Source organism: Lepus europaeus, chromosome 3 (genome assembly GCF_033115175.1).
Source record: "Lepus europaeus isolate LE1 chromosome 3, mLepTim1.pri, whole genome shotgun sequence".
Taxonomy (NCBI): domain Eukaryota; kingdom Metazoa; phylum Chordata; class Mammalia; order Lagomorpha; family Leporidae; genus Lepus; species Lepus europaeus.
In genome coordinates, this window is record NC_084829.1 from 131300498 (window position 1) to 131327043 (window position 26546).

The 26546-nt window shown below is 38.4% G+C and overlaps 1 protein-coding gene across 3 annotated transcripts in view; it reads left to right on the forward strand.

Annotated features, from left to right (window-relative positions):
• The window catches only part of AKAP7 (A-kinase anchoring protein 7), a 170697-nt gene that overhangs the window by 42623 nt on the left and 101528 nt on the right, over nucleotides 1-26546 (forward strand). For all 3 annotated transcript variants that reach the window (XM_062186763.1, XM_062186761.1, XM_062186762.1), the window contains 2 exons: nucleotides 13707-13843; nucleotides 18245-18405. In XM_062186763.1, coding sequence (XP_062042747.1) covers nucleotides 13707-13843; nucleotides 18245-18405 — 298 coding nt within the window. The remainder of the gene's footprint in view (nucleotides 1-13706; nucleotides 13844-18244; nucleotides 18406-26546) is intronic.

Sequence of the window (26546 nt, forward strand, 5' to 3'; positions counted from 1 at the left end):
GTCATTATATATAGAAGTCTAGTTTCCATAGTCTGTGTCAAAACAAAAAGTTTGAGTACAGGGGAAATCTGGAACACTGTGAAGATTAGGCACAGTTCCATTAAGGTTTTCTATACACAGAGAAAAATTACCAGTAATGAAACTGGTACTAGTTATATGTTATCCATTCGCTTCAGTTGCTTCTTTGAAGTGTCAAATTGATTGATTCTGTCAACCAGTTATGCCAATACACCAAATATTTTAATAAAATTAGCTTCCTGGGGCCGGCACTGTGGCTCAGCAGGTTAACGCCCTGGCCCTGAAGCACTGGCATCGCATATGGGTGCTGGTTCTGATCCTGGGTGCGCCACTTCTGATCCAGCTCTCTGCTATGGCCTGGGAAAGCAGTGGAAGATGACCCAAGTTCTTGGGCCCCTGCACCTGCATGGGAGACCCGAAGGAAGCTCCTGGCTCCTGGCTCCTGGCTTCGGATCAGCGCAGTTCCAGCCGTTGCAGCCAATTGGGGAGTGAACCATCGGATGGAAGACCTCTCTCTCTCTGCCTCTCCTTCTCTCTCTGTGTAACCCTGACTTTCAGATAAATAAATAAATCTTTAAAAAAAATTTAAAAATCAGCTTCCTGAATTGCTTACTCAGGTGTGTTTGGGAATGACTTCTATTAATTGTGATTCTTCCCACTCCTCTAGGTGACTTCCTAGCCAGCAATTGTTTTATTTACTAAGAATGCCTATACTTTGAACAGTACACTAGACAGAATGTTCAGTTAAGTAATGAACATTTCTAACAAAAATAAAAACAGAAGTTTGATTTTGTGTTGATGCAAGCAAAGACAAAAGCAAGTCTCAGTCAATGGGCAGGGAGCAAATGGGGGTCTTGTTCTATCTTCTTGGGGAAAATGTCTACTTTGTGATGTCGTCTGCTTCTAAGGAGGTCTTCTGTTGAATATCCTTAATTTTTTTTTTAATTTTTTTATTTTTTATTTTTGACAGGCAGAGTGGACAGTAGAGGGAGACAGAGAGAAAGGTCTTCCTTTTGCCGTTGGTTCACCCTCCAGTGGCCACTGCGGTAGGCGTGCTGCGGCCAGCGCACTGCGCTGTTCTGATGGCAGGAGCCAGGTGCTTCTCCTGGTCTCCCATGGGGTGCAGGGCCCAAGCACTTGGGCCATCCTCCACTGCACTCCCGGGCCACAGCAGAGAGCTGGCCTGGAAGAGGGGCAACCGGGACAGGATCGGTGCCCTGACCGGGACTAGAACCTGGTGTGCCGGCGCCACAAGGCGGAGGATTAGCCTACTGAGCCGCGGTGCTGGCCGAATATCCTTAATTTTAAGTCACCTATAGACTGACAAATCTAAATGTTTAAGGGAACTCTCTTGAGTTGAGAGATATAGACCCAATGCTTAAGTCCCTGAAGTTTTGCTGCAGCATAAAGTGGAAAAAATACCTGATATTGCCCATCCCTTGAAACTGAAGGGCAGTTTTTCTCTGATATTGTTTCCAAAAAGAGCCACTATTCAGACTCTAGGTCTTGGAATGTCTGATCATCAGCAGTAGATGGTTCATGGAAAGTTTACCTTTTAGAAAAGCATTTTGCACAAAACATCAAGGACTTGCAGTATTGGATCAGTCAGTCTTAGAGGTACAGTGGATATGTGGAGGTCCATTATCAAAGTTATAGGTCTTCCAATAATTATTTCATAAGGAGTCAGTTTGTGTTTTCCTGTAGTGGTTGACCTAATTGCTGTTAAAACTAGTGGTAAAACTTTTGGGCTAGGTAATTTAGTTGACTCTGTTGCTTTAGCTAATTTTAGTTTCAAACTTTGTAGAACATTGAGGATATTATGGTAGAGCAATAGTAGTACCAATGGGTCTGTGAAATCTTATTTAGTTGTCTAATAACCTTCCAGTAATGTGAGTTCTCCTATCTTTTGAGATCTCTTCAGGGATGCCCCACAAAGGAAACATACTTTCTGATTTTTTTTTTCAGCTGATGAGGCATCAGCTTTTTTACAAAGGAAATCCTTGATTGATCCTAAAAATAGGCACACAAGAATAAATTACTGTCCCGTTGATGTTGGTGACTGAATGAAATCTATCAGCATATTATCTTTTTTTTTTTAGGTGTAGATAGAACTAGTTTATTTATTTAGTTGGTCATAACACATGTATTTTTTCCCAAAGAAAAATTTCATAAATGCAACTTTAGGAATGTAGTGATTCTTCCCACTATACCCACCCTCCCGCCCCCACTCCCAACCCACATCCACCTCCCTCTCCCATTCCCAGTCCTATTCTCCATTAAGATTAATTTTCAATTAACTTTGTACTCAGAAGACCAACTCTATACTAAGTAAAGATTTCAACAATTTGCACACACACAAACACAAAAGAAAAAGAAAAAGAAAAACTGCAAACAAATTTTAGTTACTTCTCATAATACAGCTCATTGAGGACAGAAGTCCTGAATGGGAAATAATTGTTAATTTAACAATTAACATTCTCATGTATGATGTCAGTGATCACCCAAGATTCTTGACATGAGCTGCCAAGGCTATGGAAGTCTTTTGAATCCACAAATTCCATCAGTATTTAGACAAGGCCATAAGCAAAGTAGAAGTTCTCCCCTCCCTTCAGTTAAAAGTACATCCTTCTTTGATGGCTGCTTCTTTCCACTGGGGTGTCACTCATAGAGATCCTTCATGTAGAACATTTTTTATCACAGTATCTTGGCTTTCCATGCCTGAAATGCTCTTATGGGCTTTCCAGCCACATCCAAATGTATTAAGGGCTCATTCTGAGGTCAGAGTGTTACTTAAAGGGATTGTCATTCTATGAGTCAGCTATGTGGATTGCTTCCCATGTTGTACATTCCCTCCTTTTTAATTCTATTATTACCAGGCACTTGATGCTACTTACATGATCTTTTTAACCCCTACCTATATGTTCACTTTAATACTTCATATGTACACTTTAACAAGTTGGCATTTTTACCATCAATTTAAATGAGATTTGGGGTCCCATGGCAAGTTTTTAAACTCTACCCTTAGAAGTAAGTCCATAAGAATGTATGCAGAACTATACAGCTTTACAGTTAGGAACTTCCTCCTCCCTCTCTTATTCCCATTCTTATTTTTTATTGAAATCTATTTTCAGTTGACATTATACACATATGATTAACTCTATGTTAAATAAAGAGTTCAATAAATATTATTAAGAAAACAAAAACTATTCCTCAACAGTCAAGATAAGAGCTGTTCAAGTCATTGCTTCTCAAAGTATCAATTTTTTAAAATTTTTATTTAATGAATATAAATTTCCAAAGTACAGGTTATGGACTACAATGGCTTTTTCCCCCCCATAGCTTCCCTCCCACCCGCAACCCTCCCCTCTCCCTCTCCCTCTCCCTCTCCCCTTCCATTCACATCAAGATTCATTTTCAATTATCTTTATATACAGATCAATTTAGCATATATTAAGTAAAGATTTCAACAGTTTGCACCCACACAGAAACGCAAAGTGTAAAATACTGTTTCAGTACTAGTTATAACATTAAATCACAATGAACAACACATTAAGGACAGAGGTCCTACATGAGGAGTAAGTGCCCAGTGACTCCTGTTGTTGACTTAACAAATTGACACTCTTGTTTATGGTGTCAGTAATCTCCCTAAGCTCTTGTCATGAGTTGCCAAGGCTATGGAGGCCTTTTGAGTTTGCTGACTCTAATCTTATTTAGACAAGGTCATAGTCAAAGTGGAAGTTCTCTCCTTCCTTCAGAGAAAGGTATCTCCTTCTTTGATAGCCCATTCTTTCTACTGGGATCTCACTTGCAGAGATCTTTCATATAGGTTTTTTTTTTTTTTTTCCCCCGGAGTGTCCTGGCTTTCCATGCCTAAAATACTCTCATGGGCTCTTCAGCCAGATCCAAATGCTTTAAGGGCTGATTCTGAGGCCAGAGTGCTGTTTGGGACATCTGCCATTCTATGAGTCTGCTGTGTATCCCACTTCCCATGTTGAATCGTTCTCTCCTTTTTAATTCTACCAGTTAGTATTAGTAGACACTATTCTTGTTTATGTGATCCATTTGACTCTTAGTCCTATCATTATGATCAATTGTGAACAGAAATTAATCACTTGGACTGGTGAGATGGCATTGGTACATGCCACCTTGATGTGATTGAATTTGAATATCCTGTCACGTGTCTAACTCTACCATTTGGGGCAAGTCAGCTTGAGCATGTCCCTAATTGTATAGCTCCTCCCTCTCTTATTCCCACTCTTATATTTAACAGGGATCTCAAAGTATGAATTTCACTTCCACAGGTTGTCTTTGAGGTACTCTATTAGTTATCACAGATCAAGGAGAACATAAGGCATTTTTCCCTTTGGGACTGGCTTATTTCACTAAGTATGCTGTTTTCCAGATTCATCCATTTTGTTGCAAATGACTGGATTTCATTTTTTTTAATCGCTGTTTATTATTCCATAGAGTACATATCCCATACTTTCTTTATCCAGTCTTCTGTTGATGGGCATTTAGGTTGATTCCATTTTTAGCTATTGTGAATTGAGCTGCAATAAACATGGGTGTGCAAATAACTTTTTTATTTGCTGATTTCATTCTCCTTGGGTAAATTCCCAGGAGTGGGATAGATGGGTCATATGATAGATCTATATACAGATTTCTCAGGTATCTCCAAAATGTCTTTCATAGTGGTTTTACCAGTTTTCATTCCCACCAGCAGTAGATTAGGATACTTTTTCCCCTACATCTTCACTGACATTTGTTGTTTGTTGATTTCTGTTGAAAGCCATTCTAAGTGGGGTGAGATGAAACCTCATTGTGGTTTTGATTTGCATTTGCCTGGAGGTTAGTGATCCTAAACATTTTTTTCTTGTGTCTGTTGGCCATTTGGACTTCCTCTTTTTAAAACATATCTGTTTTTGAAAACATGTCCTTTTCCTATTTCTTAATTTGGTTGTTTGGTTTTTTGATATAGAGTTTCTTGATCTCTTTATATATTCTGGATATTATTCCTTTATCAGTTGTGTAGTTTACAAATAATTTATCCCATTCTATCAGTTGCCCCTTTACTTTCCTGAGTGTTTCTTTTGCAGTACAGAAACTTCTCAATTTGATGTAATTCCATCTGTTAATTTTGGCTTTGATTGCCTGTGCCTCTAGGGTCTTTCTCAGAAATTCTTTGCCTGTGCCAATGTCTTGCAGGGTTTCTCCAATTCTCTAATAATTTGAGGGTATCATGGCCATAGATTTAGATCTTTAATCCGTTTGAATAGATTTTTGTGTAAGGTGTAAGGTAGGGGTCCTGCTTCATACATCTGCATGTGAAAATCCAATTTTCCCAGCACCATTTGTTGAAGACACTATTCTTGCTCCAGGGATTGGTTTTAGCTCTTTGGTCGAATATAAGTTGTTTGTAGATGTTTGGATTGATTTCTGGCATTTCTATTCTGTTCCATTGGTCTTTCTATCTGTTTTTGTACCAGTACCAGGCTATTTAGATTATAACTGCCTTGTGGTATGTCTTAAAATCTGGTATTGTAATACTTCCAGCTTTGTTTTTGTTGTATAAGATTGCTTTAGCTATTCAGTATCTCCTGTGTTTCCATATGAATTTTAGCATCATTTTTTTCTAGATCTGAGAAGAATGTCTTTGATATTTTAATTGGTATTGCATTGAATCTATAGATTTCTTTCAGAAGAATGGAGATTTTGGTGATATTGATTCTTCCAATCCATGAGCATGAAGTTTTTTTTGTATCTTTCTCTGTTTATTTCTTTAATGTTTTTAAATTCTCATCGTAGAAATCATTGATATCCTTGGTTAAATTTATTGCAAGGAATTTATTTTTTTGTAGCTATTGTGAATGGGATTGATCTTAGAAGTTCCTTCTCAGCTGTGGAATTGTCTGTTTACACAAAGGCTGTTGTTTTTTCTATGTTGATGTTATATCCTGCTACTTTACCAAACTCTTCTATGAGTTCCATTAGTCTTTTGGTGAAGTCTTTTGGATCCCTTATATATAGAATCATGTCATCTGCAAATAGGGATAGTTTGACTTCCTCTTTCCCAATTTGAATCCCTTTGATTTCTTTTTCTTGCCTACTGGTTTGTCATAAATTGCCTTGATTGTGTTGAGGAATGTTCCTTCTATACCCAATTTGCTTAGAGTTTTCATCAGGAAAGGGTGTTGTATTTTATTAGATGATATCTCTGCATCTATTGAAATAATCATATGGTTTTTGTTCAGCAGTTTGTTAATGTGGTGTATCACATTGATTGATTTGCGAATTTTGAACCATCCCTGCATACCAGGGATAAATCCTAATTGGTTCTGGTGAATGATCTTTCTGATGTGTTGTTGGATTTGATTGGCTAGAATTTTGTTTAGGATTTGGGTCTGTGTTTATCAGGGAAATAGTCCTCTTTCACTATTGTGTCTTTTCCAGATTCAGGAATTAAGGTGATGCTGGCTTCATAGAAAGAATTTGGGAGGATTCCCTCTTTTTTGATTGTTCTGAATAGTTTGAGAAGAATTGGAGTTAGTTCTTCTCCAAATGTTTGGTAGAATTCAGCAGTGAAGCCATCTGGTCCTGGATTTTGCTTTGTTGGGAGAGTATTTATTATTGATTCAGTTTCCATCTGGTACTGGGTCTGTTTAGGTTTTCTGTGTCTTCATGGCTCAGTTTAGTTAGATTGTATGTGTCTAGGAACCTATCCATTTCTTCAGGGTTTCCTAGTTTGTTGGCATATCCCTCTTTGTGGTAATTTCTGATGAATCTTTTTATTTCCCTGGTTTCTGTTGATACATTTCCTTTTTCATCTCTAATTTTATTGATTTGGGTATTCTCTCTGCTTCTTTTGTTTAGTTAGGCCAGTGGTGCATCAATTTTGTTTATTTTTTCAGAAAACCAGCTCTTTGTTTTGCTGATCTTTTGTATTGTGTTTTTGGTTCAAATTTTGTTGATTTCTTCTCTAATTGTTTCTTTTTTCCTACTAGTTTTGGGTTTTGTTGCTGTTGTTTTTCTAGATCCTTGAGATGCATTGACAGTTCATTTATTTTGTGCCTTTCCATTTTCTTGACTAGGCACCAATTGCTATAAACTTTCCTCTTAACACCGCTTTTGCTATATCCCATAAGTTTTGATATGTTGTGTTGTCATCTTCATTTGTTTCTAGAAATTTTTTTATTTCTCCTTTGATTTAGTCCATGACCCAGTGTTCATCCAGGAGCGTGTTATTCAGTCTCCATGTGCTTACATAGGTTCTAGAGATTCATGAGTTGCTAATTTCCAGTGTTATTCCATTGTGGTTTGAGAAGATGCATGGTATGATTTTGATTTTTTTTTTTTTGAATTGCTGAGATTTGCTTTATGGCCTAGCATATGGTCAGTCCTAGAGAAAGTTCCATGCACTGGTGAGAAAAATGCATCTTCTGTGGCTGTAGGGTGAAAGGCTCTGTAGATATCTGTTAGGTCCATTTGGTCTATAGAGTTGATTAACTCTGTAGTTTCCTTATTGATTTTCTTTCTGGTTGATCTGTCCATTGCTGAAAGTGGGGTATTGAAGTCCCCCATTACTATTGTATTTGGGTCTACTTCTCCTTTTAAATTCATTAACATTTCTTTTAGATTGCCAGGTACCCTGTAATTAGGTACATATACATTTATGATAGTTATATCTTCCTGTTGAATTGCTCCTTTAATCATTATAGTCCCTTCTTTGTCTCTCTTAATAGTTTTTGTGTTAAAGCCTATTTTGCCTTGCATTTGGATGGCTACACCAGCTCTGTTTTGGTTTCTGTTCACATGATTATCTTTTTCCATCCTTTCACTTTCAGTCTGTGTGCATCTTTGTTGGTGAGATGTGTTTCTGTAGTCAGCAAATACATGGGTTTTCTTTTTTAATAAATTCAGCCAGTCTGTGTATTTGAACTGGTGAGTTGAGACCATTTACATTCAGGTTAACTACTGTTAAGTACTGACTTTGCCCTGCCATATATCTGTTAATAGTTCTAATTTTTTTGGGGGGGTTGCTTTGTACTTTTTCTGGGTCATTTTCTATGTTCATCTTCTTTTGTAGTGATGTTCCTGTTTCTGTGTTGTAGCATATCCTTGAGCATCTTTTGTAGGGCTGGGTAGGTATTTAAAAATTCATTCATTTTTTGCTTGTTATGGGAGATCTTTATTTCTCCTTCATTGATAAATGAGAGCTTTGCAGAGAACGGTATTCTGGGTTGCCAGTTTTTTTCTCTTAAGTCTTGGAATATCTTGCCTTCTTTCCTTGCCTGTATGGTTTCTGATGAGAAGTCTGCAGTGAGTCTAATTGGAGTTCCTCTGAATGTGATTTAGTGTTTCTTCATGTATATTTTAGGATCTTTTCTTTATGTTTTACTGTGGAGAGTTTTACTACAATGTGTCTTGGGGAAGATCTTTTCTGGTCATGTCTATTGGGAGTTCTGTATGCTTTCTATACTCTTGGATGTCTTTTTCTTTCTTCAGATTGGAGAAGTTTTCTGTTACTATTTCATTAAGGAGGCCTTCTAATCCCATCTCTCTTTCCATGCTTTCTGGAACTCCTAGGATTTGTATGTTGGGTCATTTGATAGTTTCTTGTAGATCTCCAACAGTGTTTTTTAAAATTTTCCAATTTCTTCTTCTTTCATTTTGTCTGACTGTACTATTTCCAGAAATTTGTCTTCTAGTTGTCATAATCTTTCTTCTGTCTCACCTATTCTATTGGTAAGGCTTTCCACTGCATTTTTATTTGATTCATTGAATTTTTCGTTTCTAGTATTTCATTCTGACTTCTCTTTAATATCTGTTTCTTGCGAGAACTTTTCATTTAGATCATGTATTTGCTTCTGGTTGCTTTTAAGTAATCTGATGATTAATTTTCTGAATTTTGGTTCTGGCATAACCTTGATCTCTTCTATTATTGAAGTGTTGCAGTGTTCCTTTGGGGGGGCTCATAGTGTCATTCTTATTTAGGGTTTTTCTTTTGTTTATCGTCATTTGTGTATTTTTTTTCTTTTTTTGTCTGGTTGCTTTTCTCTTTAATTTGTGTCTTTGTGATTTAGTGGGACATCTATACTTTCAGTGAGTTCCAGGAGGTGCATGCTCTATTTGGCTTGGGTGTTCTGTTTAGTATTCCAGGGTGGAGCAGTTACCCAAATTAAGGCCTCTGTGGGGCTTTGTAGTTTTCCTCTGGTTTTTTGGTTAGAGTAGGTTTTTCACTTCTGTTGGTTTGACCTGCACTTTTCCTTACAGTTGTGGGATGGCCTGGTGTTAGCCTCTGGTGTGAACAGGGTTATATTGGCCTGCTTAAAGAACTGCACCTCTAATCTGTGGCGATTTTCTTATGGTGAGATTTCCCTGTGTTATAAGCTACTATGGGTCTGTGCATTGCAAGTGGAAGCACGGAGTCCCACCTACTGGGCCCTGGCTCGTTTCTGAATCATGCTGGAGGTGGGTACAAGCTTCAGTGCACGGAGCCCTGCCTACTAGAGCCTGGCTTGCTTCTCAGTGTTCAATGGAGTGGGCTCTAGTTTTCAGTATTCAAGACTTTTCCTTGCTGTACAACTTGCTTGCTGGGGAAGAAATTCTTCTGAAATGTTGTGGTCCTCTTTTCTGGGTTGGGGTTGTGGTGAGGTGGCCCCTGCTATTGATAGACATGTATGTGGGAGGCAACGGTGGCAGTCCCCTGCTTACATTAGAAAATGTAAACCAACAAAATGGCTTCTCCCAGCTGACTGCAGGTCCAGGTAGGGCGAGGGGGGGAGAGGGAGGTGTGTGGGGGAGTTGCCCTATCTCTCTATTTGTTTCTCTATACCTTCTCTTTTTTCCCACGTGAATTTCAAAAGGAATTCCCCAAGCTCTCCCTCCCACTGCTATTCACAGGTTTGTTGACCTGTGATTTCCCATCTCACCTGGTCGGCTAGGGGCTGGTGCCGACCTCCCCAGTCTGATCGTCCACCACTTCCCTTTCTTATTTGCTCTTTTGGCATGGACCTGCCAGTTTCTGTTGCTCTTCTGGGCTTTGCATCATGTATTTTCTACAGCTCTGTCTCTAGAGTGTGTCTTCTTCCCTTTTTAGCTATTTATTTTGCCCTGTGTGACTCTGTTCATCCTTGCTATACTGCCGTCTTGGGACCCCTCCTCAGCAGATTTTCAAATGGTCCAGCAGGTGGTGCAAATTTGCCTCTTGAAACCTTATAGATCTTTTCAGGATTGCTAGTCTGACAAACTAGACATTGGTTATATATCAGTTTTACTGCTTGAGACAATCACCCAGTACTCTTCATAATTTGAGCTGTTTTGTCTATACCATGATGGACTACAGAGCCTTTACTAATGATACATTTAGGGATTTAAGTAGGTTCAGTTAGTCATCCTAGCCCTCTGTGACTCCTCATTTTACAGTAAATTCCATCCTTTTAGATACATTTTGTTGTTCCAATTCAGGTACACAATACTATTTATTGAACATATTATCATAAATGATTTGATATGATAAACTTTATGAAGTTTATTCAAATTCTGTATTTTAACAATTCCTTTGCTAATTGACTTGGCATGAACAGTCCGCTAAATGTGTTTCTTTGATTTTCAGGTTCAGTCTTACAAGTATGAGTTTCACTTTTAACAGCATCCTGTGAGGGCAGCAGAATAACTGAAAGGAATTCATCTATTTGGGGTCCACTTTTTTTTAAAGATTTATTTATTTATTTATTTGAAAGTCAATGTAGAGGGAGAGGCGGGGGGGGGGGGAGGGAGGGAGGGAGGGTTAGCTTCCATCCTCTGGTTCACTCCCTAATTGGCCACAATGGTTGGAGCTGGGCTGATCCAAAGCTAGGAGGCAGGGGCTTCCTCTGTGTCTCCCACATGGGTGCATGGGCCCAAGGAGTTGGGCCATCTTCCACTGCTTTCCCAGGCCATAGCAGAGAGCTGGATCAGAAGTGGAACAGCTGGGACTTAAACTGGCACAAATATGAGATGCCAGCACTGCAGGCAGCGGCTTTACCCGCTATGCCACAACAGCGGCCCCTTGGGGTCCAGTTTTGATGGAAATTCCGTTAACAGTGGAAAACTGTTTCTATAACATTTCAAATTCAAGCACCACTCTAAAGGCATACCCCCTATCTGTGTACATGTTGATTGATTTGTCTTTTGGTTGTTTGACAAACTTAGTAAGGGTCTGTAATTCTACAGATTGTTATTACTTAAATTGTAGAACATTAACCTTTTCTGTTAGTTCATATTGAGTAGTTATAACATATCCTGCTTGGTATTTTCCTTCCATATTTTTGACAGAAGACCCATCAACAAAATGTTGAATGGAATCCAGATTCTGTCCAACACCCAGTTCCATGTGTTAGATACCTCTTTGAACGTCTGGATCCCATTCTGTATTCCCTACCTCACCTGAAAGCTTGTATGGTATATAACCTGATCTAGTCCATTTCTTGTCAAACATCCAGTTCAACCTGTGAATCCAGTCAAAAGTAAAATTATTTAAGTAAATTGAGATAGTTTGAAACACAAAGTGCAGAACTTGAACCTCCAGATGTAGCAAGAAGTACTGAGTATAATCTTCTCAGTGGATACCTCTTGGCTGGTCCTTGAAGTTCCCAACAGTTACTGGAAGTCTCCTCTGACTCCCACTGCTGTTATCAAACCATAAAAGAATAATCTGAAGCAAAGCAAAATTTTAAAGACCTTATATGAGTAAGAAGCAATTCATGAATTGGAGAACACCAGCCTGAAAAAGGCTTAGTGTTCCGATGACAAAGTGTTAGAGTTTTTATAGGGAAAAAGTGGAAGCAAAATTATGTGTGTGTGTGTTTTTAACCATGTTGGAAAATCCCCATTCACATAGTTGGATATTAGATGGCTGCTTTTGATTAATTGGAGTTAAATTATGCCTCTGGCAACAAAATCAGAAATGATCCAAGTTTTGCTTACGCTTGCTGTTTAAGCATGGTTAAGGCTATTTTTAAGGCCTAGTAGGTTTTGTTTGCTCAGGAATTTTTCAGTCTTTGTCTCTCTTTTAATTTTGCTTTAACACTTCCTACTGGGAAAACACCATTTCCTGTGTTAGCCTCTTTCAGATTACAGGGGAATAGAGAAGTCCTGAGGTTATTTTGAATGCTGTAGATTAATTGTAATGATAGGTAATATTAAAGAAAAATTTTTCATGACACTTGCTAAGATGGTAAAGCCAACTTTATTCAAGGTGGCTGTGAAAATAGGTATAGGGACCACTGGAACAGAATCTTGCAGTGGAGAGACATTTGACTTAAAACTGATTCCAACAAGAGCAAGGGATTTATAACTGAGAAAAAGGGTTGGGGGTCAGTGAATAGAAAGTTACTAAGAGAAACATCAACGAAATGATTTCCGGCCAGACTGACTTGCTGGGATATTGCTGAAGGCAGGCCTGGGTAGTAAGGTATCTTAGTTATGGAAGGGGGGCGGGTATTTTTTCCAACCTGAGGCAGCAGGATTCTTGCTCAGAATAGAATCTGCAAAGTCAGAGGGAGAAGCCCAAAGTGGGGCTTAGTCAAGCAGAGGACTCAGAGGAGCCTGCATAAAGTTTTGGTCAAAGGAGAGTCTTTGTCAACGGGAGGTCAGATCTCAGGACAGCGTCTCATGAGTCTCATGATTTGCCCAATCACATTCCACAGATAATGGGAACATTGTTCAGGATAAAACAGTTACTCTCCTATCAGAACAGTTGCTATGCTCATGATTCAGTTCTTTCTTATCTCTGCTTTTTTTGTGGATTCTGCTTCTATGGCCAGCTCCCTCCCTTTTCCTTTTCTCTCTGTAATATTCTGCTGCCTCAGAGCTTCTGTTTCCTTAGGGCTTCCTTCCATGTGCTCTCTTTTCTCTGGTTTTGCTATTTCAGTTCAAACTCTGCTCCTAAACACTCACATTTAAGCATGGACTGAATTGGATCTAAATGGAAGCAAAGGAGAGGGAGGCATCATTCCTTTTCCTGTTTCAGCAGACTGGATTCTGGGGGTAGAGGGAAGGCAGCTGGGTGACGAGGTCTGTGGGAATTTTCACCCAGATGCAGACTGAGATAGTTTTTCTAACCCACACATATGGACTTCTTTCAATCCTATCTCCATGGTTATACCCCTCCTCACATGTCAGGAAAAATTCAGTGGTCATTTTTGTTGCAATTATTGCTATCCTAGAAATTCTCAAAGGCCATGAGGAATGGTTTCTCAGACACATTCACTTTGGGGCAAATAAATATTACTTCTCACAGAAATGGAATGTTGTCTGCTGGTTTGACCTTTCTGTGGCAATTTTTTTCCCCTTAGGAAAGATCATAATTAGTGAGTCATATTTTATATTCTGAAAATATACATGGCCATTGAGATTTTTTTCCGCTCAGCCAATGATCTGATCTGCAAATAAGGATTTTGGCCTCCATTCTCTTAAGATGAACAAGCATTGCTCGATTTTCTGAAATTTTTCATCCTATTAAGCTGTCCAACCATCTTGAGATTGAGAACAAGTATACAATTGTGTATTTGCTTTGTTGAAGGCTCGCAGCATTATTCTGATTTTGGTTGCTTATGTGGTTGATGCTTGTTTTTCTTCTTGACTTATAATTTACTGTACAGAAACTTTGCTTACCTAATTTCTGTTTCTTTTTGTGCATGTGTGATTAGATTATAAAAGGAATTAAGATTCTTCAAAATGAGATAATACAGCAAGATAAGCGACTGGCCAAAGCCATGGTCAGTGATGGTTCTTTTCACGTTACCCTATTATTGATGCAATTATTAAATGAAGATGAAATAAACATGTAAGTAATACAATGTTCCTGAATATTATTTTCCAAATTATTATCTTGATATGAATAAGTATAGCAGAACTCTAAAAAGCATTGAAATTCTAAAAAAGTATTCTTCATTATAGTTTGTTGCTATTAGCAGTCAATATATAGAGTTAGTTATATAAAGATTCTTCTTAATCTAGACTTTTTCATTGTATTATTTATTACCACATGATAACCTTTTGTTATGCAGGTGCTTTGTTTATATTGATTATGTAAACACTCTTGAGTCTGACCTTATAGGTAATTATTCTGGATCCATGGCACAACCACCTCTTATTAATGACTTTGGGGAAATTGCTTATTTTCTAAGTAACTGGAGAAAATAATCATGCCAATCATGCAAGATTTCTTAGGAAAGGGTCTGGTACATAGTAGGCACTTTAATATTAGTAGCTCTTAGAGCTACTATTTTACTAGGCCATTGGACAGTTCACTCTGCATCTTTTTTTTTTCTGGCTAAGACAGCAGAAGAGATGATTTATTGTATACATGTTACACTTGGACACAACTACTAATAAAACTAGTACAGAATGTTGCAGGTCCAGGCAAAGGGCCATCAGGGACTGTTTTGGGGTCAGCAAAGTGAGTCTCATAGGCAATTTCTGTGATCCATTGGAGATGGAAGTTTCAGAATCTTGAGATAAATTATAGATATTGGCAGGTAGTCCAAAAATCTGTACCAGCGTTCCAGGGTCCAACATTTCTTACTTCTGTCCCTTTGGCCATCACAGGTACACAAGTCAGTGGTGTACTTGCACCCCTGTCTCATCATTCTTCTTTTGCATTTCCGCCTGCACATTTGCTTCTTCCTCCACTTGGCTCTCCTGGCTTGGAGGTTTCCAAGATGGCACTAAAACCAAGAGTCACTTCCACCTTAGTTATTCTTTTTTATTTCTAATATTTATTTATTTATTTTAAAGGCAGAGTTACAGAGAGGTACAGAGAGAAAGGGACAGACAGGTCTTACATCTGCTGGTTCACTCCCCAAATGGCTGTAATGGCCCAAGCTGTGCCGATCCAAAGCCAGGAGCCTGGAGCTTCTTCTGGGTCTCTCAGGCAGGTGCAGGGGCAGGGGCCCCTTTCCAGGCATCTTCCACTGCTTTCTCAGGCCATAGCAGAGAACTGGATCAGAAGTGGAGTAGCTGGGACTTGAACTGGTACCCATATTGGATGCCAGCACTGCAGGCAGTGGCTTTACCCACTATAGCACCGGCCCCTACCGTAGTTATTCTTAGAATCTTTGTACATCATCCCATGCCATCTGATTCCAGGGTTGTATCATAAAGTTTGGGTTTAAGTCGTTGATTAGTGCTTTCCATTCCATTCAGGAGTGGAGAAAACTTGTTCTTCCTTCAGTTCTCTAAACACTCTCAGATGATTCCGTTTTGTAATAACCCACTCTGTTAAGCCTAAACTCTGGAAAACCAGACTAGAATGTGTTGTGGATTACTATATTTCACACCTTGACATATATGACTCCTAAGGAATGAAGAACAAGGCAGGGGGTGAGGAAGAGGTAAAATAAAGTAGAGAAAATAAAATAACTCAAAATATTTAGCCATTGTTGAATATTATGATTATGTCTTTTGTAGAACCTCATGTCTTTAGAGATCAGACTTCTGGTTTGTTCACACTGATCTACCCAAGAGCAGCCTTGGGCATTCTATGTGGGCAGAGTAGGAAAGATTTTGTTTGACTCACTTTGGTGGTCACTTTGCCAACGAGAAGAAAAAAAAAGTGCTCTTGATCGAAAGATGCCAAAAAGATGAAAGAATGAGAGGAAGGAGTAGGGTCCTGTGTGTACTGAAATGGTCAAGCTCTCCAGAAAACCAGAACCAGGAGAATGTGTATGTATACAGATATCTGTCTGTGTAGACATAGATGTCTTTACATGAAGAGATTTATTTAAGAACTTGGCTCACATGATTGTGGGAGTTGGTGAGTCTAAAAGTCTTGGGCCCCTGCACCCACATTAGAGACCCGGAAGAAGCTCCTGGCTCCTGGCTTCGGATCAGCGCAGCTCCAGCCATTGCGACCAATTGGAGAGTAAACCATCAGATGGAAGACCTCTCTCTCTCTCTGCCTCTCCTATCTCTGTGTAACTCTTTCAAATAAATAAAGAAATCTTAAAAAAAAAAAGATAAATTTGTTGAATTCTACTAGAGAACTGAAAACTAGATTGTTTAGATCATCCAGATTTCTTAAAAGAAACATAGTATAAAGAATTTACTTTCTTTCAAAAGTCCTGCCCTTTCTCATTGCCTGCTTTAGTATAGTTTAATTTAAAATGAATATCTTCATTTTCCCCAATTTATGATGGATGAGCCAAAAGTGGCTGTTCTTTTATCACATACTTTAACCCATAGGACACAGTGAAAGACAATATTAAATTAGAACGGTGTGCATGATGTTATTTTGGATGTGCATAAATACAGTTTCTTAAACTTGGATTTAAGATGTGGATTTAGAGGTAGAATAAAAATATTGACATTTTCATAGCTATTCTAAAAGATTAGACATATACAGAGAAGTGAGATTGAATTTGAAAATCATGGATGAAAATCAGTTAGACTTGACATGAAGACTAACTGAAAAATATGAAAGAAGAAAGATGTAGAAATATACCTAAATTTTTTTTTCATGTATTTGACTGATGAACAAATCACTGATCCAAATAATTTAAATTAATGATAGTTCACCAGAAGGATGTTTTTAAAACCCTTTCTGTTCTCTTAAGAATGTACTTATTTCTTTTTTAAGTAATTGCTGCCCTCTAGTGAGATCTTAATTTTTTTCTCATAATAACATATCTTTACCAAAATTCCCTTCAAGATGGGAATAATTGATCCTAATTTTCAATATTCAAAATTTGATTGTGTCTAATTTAGTAATATAGTAAACATCTGTTTTTTTTTTTTTTAAATAAAAGCACTTGAAACACAGAGAAGCCCTATAATCATGTGGGTTAAATAGCTATAACAGACATAGAGCTTAGAGAATCTAATTAAACTTGTACTTTATTTGAATCCTTGTATAGTAAATGATTTTTATATTATAGATATTATTGTATTTTACAAGATAAAGTATATTAAATTTTAGTAGAATGCGTTGCTGATTTAACTACTATATACTTATTTTTAAAATTTTATATAAGTTATGCAAATTTCATGTGTTTCGTATAACAGGTTTAGGAGGATTGTGATACTTCCTACCCTAGATTCCCTTCCACTCATGCTCTTAACACTTTTTCTCCTTCCTCTCCTATTCCCACTCTTAATTTTTATAAAGATGTACTTTCAGTTTACTTAATGATCGTAAAGTTAACCTTACACTAAGTAAAAGAGTTCAGCAAATAATATGAAGAAAAAAACACTGTTCCCAAACAGAAGAGACAAGGGCTTTAAACAATCATGGAATCTCAAAATGTCCATTTTACTCTAATATGTTATGTTTTAGGTACTCTGTTAGTTACCTCTGATCAGAGAAAACATATGGTATCTGTCTTTTTGGGCCCCTGATGATCAGTGTATGAGAACCGTTCTAACTGGGGTAAAGTGAAATCTCATTGTGGTTTTGATTTGACTACTGTGTAATTATTAATTTTTTAAAATAAAGAATCTAGAACTTTCTACGTAATCTAATACAAGCTCCTGTAGGTACTAGATATTTTGAGATATAGTATCAGTGAGTTTTTTTGAGTTGTCTGTGCAATACTTTCTCAGTTCTAGAAGTGTTTGGTGGACTATAAAATTGTATCTTCTTTAATGTCTTTAATAGTGATTATAATTAGGTAAAGATTTAATTCACTTATTCCATAGTTTTTGTTTAAAAATTAATGGCTTTAGGCCAGCACCACGGCTCAATAGGCTAATCCTCTGCCTGTGGCGCCAGCACACTGGGTTCTAGTCCCGGTCGGGGCGCCGGATTCTGTCCCGGTTGCTCCTCCTCCAGTCTAGCTCTCTGCTGTGGCCCGGGAGTGCAGTGGAGGATGGCCCAGGTCCTTGGGCCCTGCCCCCGCATGGGAGACCAGGAGAAGCACCTGGTTCCAGGCTTCGGATCATCACAGTGCGCCAGCCGCAGCGCGCTGGCCTCTGCGGCCGTTGGGGGTTGAACCAACAGAAAAAGAAGACCTTTCTCTCTGTCTCTTTCTCACTGTCCACTCTGCCTGTCCAAAAAAAAAAAAAAAAAAAAAAAAAAAAAATTAATGGTTTTAAACATCTGGGTTAGATTTAGAAGGTATCTTGATTTTTAATATAATTAGTTCAAATACAAGAATTAATTTATCTTCCTAAAATTGATTACTTTGTTCCTTGATTTGAATATTTTATTACTAAATAAGTTACTGAAAAATATGTTCTCTCTCACCAGTGGTATTGATGCTCTCTTGGAATTAAAACCACTCATAGAAGAAATCCTCCAAGGAAAATATTTGCCTTTGACTTTTCAAGGGATTGGAACTTTTGGTGACCAGGTTGGATTTGTGAAGCTGGCAGAAGGAGATCACATAAATCTACTTTTAGAGATAGCAGGTAAAACAGATATAAGCACTATAAGCACACTTAAATCTCATCTGTTGAAAAAGTAACTTTCTTTTTTTCAATTTTGTAATAGACATCTTTTAATTTTGGAGAGCCCGTATAGCGTTTTGATAAATGAGCTGCCTAGATATTTGCATGTGTGAATAATTAGCTAAATAAAGGACATGGAAAGTGAACTTGATTCTTGGACTTGAGGAATATGTTGATTCTGGGACTCTCGAGAAGGTGATGAACTAGATTCAAGAATTTGTTAGGATTGTCCTAATCATAAGTCTGAAGGATCTCAGTGTTTATCGAGACATTTGGCATTATGGTTGGCACTTATTTAAGTATTGAATGAATGAGTAACAGTTACCTGTTGCCTACTCAGAGGCTTGGGGATTGTCACCCCCATTCCAGAGAGCCTGTAGATGAATCAGCATCGTTTCCATTTGTTTTCCTTCCTTGCTCCTTTTGGTTTTACTCTCTGAGCAGAAAGTTCGTTGGCTGTGGTAGAAGGCCTCACATTTATTGGACAACATGTTGCTTTATACAGTATAATTGAAAGGGACATGGAATTAGAAGCAGGAAAAAAGCATAACCTGGATGAATAACTTTTGAGTTTTATCCAGAGGTGATAGGTTGGGTATTAGCTTACATGCTGTGAGCAGTTTTTATCTCCATCTCACTCATGTCATGTAACTTCATTTTGTGTCATCTCCTTTCAGCTTCCGTAATCCTGGTTTATAATATACTTTCATCATTGGTCCATGCTTGATCCACTTTTATCTATCTGCCTTCTTGTTTTTTTTATCTTCCTCTTTCCTATTCCTTTTCTCTTTCCCCCTCACCCATTCCTCTTCTCTGTCTTTAAAAAAATAATGTAATGACCTGAAGATCTACCACCCAAAATAAAAACTAGAATTCCGGTAGTAATCCAACTGTGTTGTCTTCATAATCCATCTATTGACCTTCCTCCATTTAAGTTAACCAATCATCTTGAAGTGGCTGTTTATTATTTCCTTTTATTCTCCCAAAGTATGTGTATTTTTATTTTGATTGGTTTTAACTTAACAAAGGTGGTATCTTGTTGTCTGTGATCTTTTGGGATGTACTTTTCTGTCTAATATTATATTGCTTGCAAGTAATTTAATAATTGCCTATTCAAAAGTGTACATTTAGTTGGGGGGTGGTAGAAGAGGATTAGGGTTTATTGTTGGTAGTTTTTTATTTTGTGGTCTTAGGATTTTTTTTTTTTTTTTTTTTAGATTTATTGATTTATTTGAAAGGCAGAGTTACAAAGAGGCAGAGGCAGAGAGAGAGAGAGAGAGGTGTCTTCTGTCCTTTGGTTCACTCCCCAATTGGCTGCAACAGCTGGAGCTGTGCTGATCTGAAGCCAGGAGCCAGGATCCTCTTTTGGGTCTCCCTCGTGGGTGCAGGTTCCCAAGGACCTGGGCTGTCTTCCACTGCTCTGCCTCGCCATAGCAGAGAGCAGGATTGGAAGTGGAGCAGCCGAGACTTGAACTGGTGTCCATATGGGATGCTGACGCTGCAGGCTGGGACTTTAACCCTCTGTACCACAGTGCCAGCCCTAGATTTTTTTTTTTAAGATTTATTTATTTGAAAGGTGTAGAGAAAGAGAAGAAAGATTGAGACGAAAATTTTCCATCTGCTGGTTTACTTCCTAAAAACCTACAACAACCTGGGGTTTGCTAAGCTGAGGTCAGAAACCAGGAATTTCATCCTGGTCTCTCACATAGGTGGAAGGAACCTAAGTACTTTAGCCATCATCTGTGGCTTAACACATACATTAGCAGGGAGCTGGATGAGAAACAGCATTCTGATTTGGGATGAGGACATCCCAAGTGGTATCTTACCCAGTTGCACCTGCCTTGGTCTATTGGATTTTAAGAATTTAGGAGATGTCTGGTTCATAGAGAATATAAGAAACCTCCCTTTGACTTCACAAAAAAAAACCAAAAAAACAAAAAACAAAAACACCAAAAACAAATGTTAGCTAGAAGTTTCAAAACCAAGACAAAGAAAAATCATTGTAACTAATAGATTTCAGTAAGGTTGCTATACAATGAAGTCAATATACAAAAAACTATAAATAGTTAAAATTTCTAATTTTCAACTAGATAATCATTTATGACAACAAAGCCAGTAAGAATTTGTGGGAAGAAATCCACCAAAGGACATGTAAGACTTTTATGGAGAAAATATTTTAGCTATTGCATATTTACTAAAAATGTTTTTCACAATACTTTTATGCTTTCTTCCTTTCCTTTTCTATTTTTTGGAATATCATCTTTTATTCTCCCTGAGAAATATATTCTTTTTTTTAATTAAACTTTTATTTAATGAATATAAATTTCCAAAGTGCAGCTTATGGATTACAATGGCTTCCCCCCTCCCATAACTTCCCTCCCACCCGCAACCCTCCCCTTTCCCGCTCCCTCTCCCCTTCCATTCACATCAAGATTCATTTTCAATTCTCTTTATATACTGAAGATCAGTTTAGTATATATTAAGTAAAGATTTCAACAGTTTGCCTCCATATAGCAACACAAAGTGAAAAAATACTGTTGGAGTACTAGTTATAGCATTAAATAACAGTGTACAGCTCATTAAAGACAGAGATCCTACATGATATTTTTAAAAAAAATTAATTAATTTGGCCAGCGCCGTGGCTCAATAGGCTAATCCTCCGCCTTGCGGCGCCGGCACACCAGGTTCTAGTCCCGGTCGGGGCACCGATTCTGTCCCGGTTGCCCCTCTTCCAGGCCAGCTCTCTGCTGTGGCCAGGGAGTGCAGTGGAGGATGGCCCAAGTGCTTGGGCTCTGCACCCCATGGGAGACCAGGAGAAGCACCTGGCTCCTGCCATCGGATCAGCGTGGTGCGCTGGTCGCAGCACGCTGGTCGCAGCGCGCCGGCCGCGGCGGCCATTGGAGGGTGAACCAATGGCAAAAAGGAAGACCTTTCTCTCTGTCTCTCTCTCTCACTGTCCACTCTGCCTGTCAAAAAAAAAATTAATTAATTTTCTATGCGATTTCCAATTTAACACCAGGTTTTTTTTTTTTTTCCATTTCCAATTATCTTTATATACAGAAGATAGATTCAGTATATAATTAGTAAAGATTTCATCAGTTTGCACCCACACAGAAACACAAAGTGTAAAAATACTGTTTCAGTACTAGTTATAACATCACTTCACATTAGACAACACATTAAGGACAGATCCCACATGAGAAGTAAGTACACAGTGACTCCTGTTGCTGACTTAACAATTTGACACTCTTGTTTATGGCGTCAGTAATCTCCCTAGGCTCTAGTCATGAGTTGCCAAGGCTATGGAAGCCTTTAGAGTTCGCCGACTTCGATCTTATTCCGACAGGGTCATAGTCAAAGTGGAAGTTCTCTCCTCCCTTCAGAGAAAGGTACCTCCATCTTTGATGGCCCCGTTCTTTCCACTGGGATCTCACTAACAGAGATCTTTCATTTAGGTCTTCTTCTTTTTTTTTCTTTTCCAGGGTGTCTTGGCTTTTCATGCCTAAAATACTCTCATGAGCTCTTCAGCCAGATCTGAATGCCTTAAAGACTGATTCTGAGGCCAGAGTGTTGTTTAGGACATCTGCCATTTTATGAGTCTGCTGTGTATCCCACTTCCCATGTTGGATCGTTCTCTCCCTTTTTGATTCTATCAGTTAGTATTAGCAGACACTTGTCTTGTTTGTGTGATCCCTTTGACTCTTAGACCTATCAGAGTCATCAATTGTGAACTGAAATCGATCACTTGGACTAGTGAGATGGCATTGGTACATGCCACCTTGATGGGATTGTATTGGAATCCCCTGGCACATTTCTAACTCTGTAATTAACACACAATTCTTAGATGTTTAAATTGTAACTGAAAAGTGATCCCTGTTAAATATAAGAGTGGGAAAAAGAGAGGGAGGAGATGTACAATTTGGGACATGCTCAATCGGACTTGCCCCAAATGGTGGAGAAATATATTCTTAAACTCAGCCAGACCATCAGAAAATTGCATACATAAAATCATTCAGAATTACTATCGCTATAATTTTTTTTTTACTTATAATTTCATAAGGAACAGGTTTATGGAAATTCTGTACATTTAAATATTTAAAAAAACAAATGTTACTGGGGTGAGCATTGTGGTGCAGCAGTTTAAACTGCTACCTGGGGTGTCCATATCCCCTGCCTGCTGGAATCTGGGCTACTCTGCTTCCTGTACAGCTCTCTGCTGAAGAACCTGGGAGCCAGTGGATCATGGCACAAGTACTTGGGTCCTTGCCACCTGTATGGTAGACATGGATTGAGTTCCTGGCTCCTGGATTTGGTCTGGCCCAGCCATTGTAGGCATTTGAGGAGTGAGCTGACAGATGGAAGTGCTTTCTCTCTCTGCATCTCCCTTTGCCACTCTGCCTTTAAACTAACTAACTAACTAACTGTTAGAAAAATAAATACATTTTCTTGGTGATTACATAAGAGCTGAGCTGATAGGAAACTTGTTTTCTTTAATCTTAAAGTCAGAACTGCTTTCCTTGGACAGTTTTTTAACTCATGAATGTTGAATTTTTTTGTTGTTGTTTAAAGATTCATTGGTTCTTTTTTTTTTTTTTTTTTTATTTGACAGGCAGAGTTAAACAGTGAGAGAGAGACAGAGAGAAAGGTTTTCCTTCCGTTGGTTCAACCCCCAAATGGCCGATACGGCTGGTGTGCTGCACTGATCTAAAGCTAGGAACCAGGTGCTTCCTCCTGGTCTCCCATGCAGGTGCAGGGGCCCAAGCACTTGGGCCATCCTCCACTGCACTCCCGGGCCACAGCAGAGAGCTGGACTGCAAGAGGAGCAACCGGGACTAGAACCCAGCACCCATATGGGATGCCAGTGCCACAGGCGAAGGATTAACCAAGTGAGCCACCGCGCTGGCCCCCTCATTGGTTCTTTTGAAAGGCAGAGTTACAGAAAGATCCTTCATCTGCTGGCCTACTCCCTAAATGGCTGCAACAGCCAAGGCTGGACCAGGTGGAACCAGGAGCCAGGAGCCTCCTCTGGATCTCTCATGTGGGTTGCAGGGGCCCAAGAACCAGGGCCATCTTCTGCTACCATCCCAGGCACACCAGCAGAAACTGGATCAGAAGCGGGGCAGCTGGGACCTCAACAGGTGCTTGTATGGGATGCCGGTACCACAAGCCGTGGCCCTAACCTGCTTTGCCACAGTGCCAGCCCTGAATATTTAACTAGGTTTTTGAGTCAGAAGTGGTTTGAAATCTTAGAACCCAATTTATGCTTTACTTCATTTTAGAGTATAAGACAATGTCATTCTCTCCTACCTAGCCTTTCCTTATCTTTCCAGTCTCAGTTTTCCTTTGCTTCATTTTCCTTATTTCAAGTGTATTTATCTTGCTATAATGTACACTTCTTTGGCATCATCTTATATCCCAATTTGAGCTGTAGCTTGGAGTAAAATGTGTGTAAATAAGTGTGGAAAAATAAGCAATATTTACAAATAAACAGGGTTTAAAATCATTAGTTAACCAAGGAGAGAAGGCAACTAAAAATTTAATTGCAAGTAGTTTAGGAATTGATACCCACAGTTAACTTAACCTCTCTTCCTGATTGCTCACAAAAAAATGCTAGACTTGAATCTTTTCTTTTGTAATATAAATGTCTGCACACTCAAGGAACATTTCTAATTAGTTGTTCATTCATTGTTCTTTTAAATAATTCAATGGGTGCTTGCAACAGTGAGAATTCCATCCATTCTTTGCAGATATTCTCCAAAGGCATTTTCTAATAAGCATGAAAGACCCATTGTGTTCTGAGGAATGTGAAATCTCACTAGCTTTAACATGAATCTAACCTAAGGTTTGTCATTTTACTAAAGGTTAATGCCCCTGTAAATGCTTTTTGATTTCAGAAGTATTAAGTACTGTTGCTTAAACATATTTATGGTTTTCAAAAAATTATGACAAAACATTACAACCAATGGGAAATAGAGGGGGATCAGCATTTTGTTTCCTTTAGCAATCCCAGTTTGTTATTCTTGCTTTGAAACTTTCATGTGTATGTTTCATGTTGCTTTGATGGTAGTTTTTAGAAGATACCTATTGAATATGTTTTCCAGGCTTATTTATCTACTCACTGAAACAACATGTGTTTATAAATTACTAGGGCCTTACTATGTTAGAAATTGAAGTTTATTCTAAGCCTTTATTTATATAGTATTCAGAAAGAATGTTTAATATATGAATTTTTAAGAGATTTTTAAAAATTTATTTGAAAGAGCTACAGAGAGAGAGAGAGAGAGAGATCGTCCATCTGCTGGTTCACTCCCCAGATGGCTGCAAAGGCTATGGCTGAGCTAGGCTGAAACCAGGAACCAGGAGTTTCTTACAGGTTTCTCACATGGGTGGTGGGGGCCCAAGCACTTGGACTATCTTCTGCTGCTTTTCCCATGCTAGTAGCAGAGAGCTGGATGGGAACTAGAGCATCTGGGACTCCAACTGGCACCCATATGGGATTCTGGTGTCGCAGGTGCCAGCTTTACCCACTACGTCACAATGCCAGCCCCTAATACATGAATTTTTGTCAAAAATTTACTTCTCAGGTTTATTTTTTAATATAAAGAGAACAAATTTCATTTATTTCATAGGTACAATTCTGAAATGTAATCAAACTTCCCTCTCTTCTTTCCTCCCTTAATCTCTCCTTAGTTTTTATTTTCTTAAAATTTTATAATAACATACTTTCAGCAAGTGTAATGCATCACTAGCCATAATGTTCAAAAAATGAAAAGCAGAAAACCAGTGTTTCATAGGAATATATAGACCAGAACTATAAACAATAGTCAGATTATAATATGTCAGTTTCATTCTTATACTTTTTTGGTATTGTATATTAACTATCACATATCAGAGAAAACATGATGTTTGTCTTTTTGTGATTAGTTTATTTCACTAAGTGCTGTAGTCTCTAGTTGAATCCATTTTGTTGCAAAAGACAGAATTTAATTCATTTTATGGCTGAGTATTTTTCTATTGTGTTTATATACCACATTTTCTTTACCCAAGGCATCAGTTGATAGATATTTTAGCTATTGTATTTTAGCTATTGTGAATTGAGTTGCTGTTAATATAGGTGTACAAATAACTCTTTGGTATGATGATTTCATTTCCTTTAGGTAAATTCTCATGAGTGGGATAGCTGGGTCATATGGTAGATCTATGTTCAGATTTCTGAGGAATGTCCATACTATTAGGTTTATTTTTAAAAGAATACCTCAGGATTAGGACTATTTTAATAAATACAACGGTATCAGTAAAATAATGGTTTTTGCTGTTATATTTTTGCAACTCTTTGTTTCAATGATGTATTCTAACTTTTAGAAGAATATGTTTATTGACCAGGGCACTATGTTTCTGAAAACTTAATAATGAACTCTGTGTTTGTATGTGTCTGTGTATAATCTACACAGGAATATTAAAATCTTGTTTGTACAAAATGATGGCAGAATTAGTCTGACTTAATAGAAAGCAGAATTTGTGAAGGAAGTAAGCATTTACCTGGATTTCACTGAGTTTTTAGATTTATAAGAGAAATGAATTCTTAAAGTATTACATAGTTGTTATGAAACAAAGAATGTATTTCTTAAAAAGATTTATTTATTTATCTGAAAGGCAGAGGAAGAGAAAGAGAGAGAGAGAAAGAAAAAGAGGTCTTTGATCCATTGGTTCACTCCTCAAATGGCCCCATTGGCCAGGGCTGGGCCAGGTAGAAGACAGGGGCTAGGAGCTTCTTCCAGGTCTCCAACATAGGTGTCAAGGCACAAGGACTTGGACCATCCTTTGCTGCCTTCCCAAGCGTATCAGCAGGGAGCTGGGTGGGAAGTGGATCAGCAGGGACTCAAAACAGCACTTATATGGGATGCTGGCACTGCAGGTGGAGTCTTAATCTTCTATGCCACAGCGCTGGCCCAAAAGATTGGATTTTTGAAAGATTTATGTATTTATTTGAAAGGCAGAATGACAGAAAGAGAAAAATTTTCCATCTGCTGGCTTACTCCTCAAATGGCCACAAGAACAAGGCTAGACCAGGCTGAAACAAGGAACCTGGAACTCCATCCAGG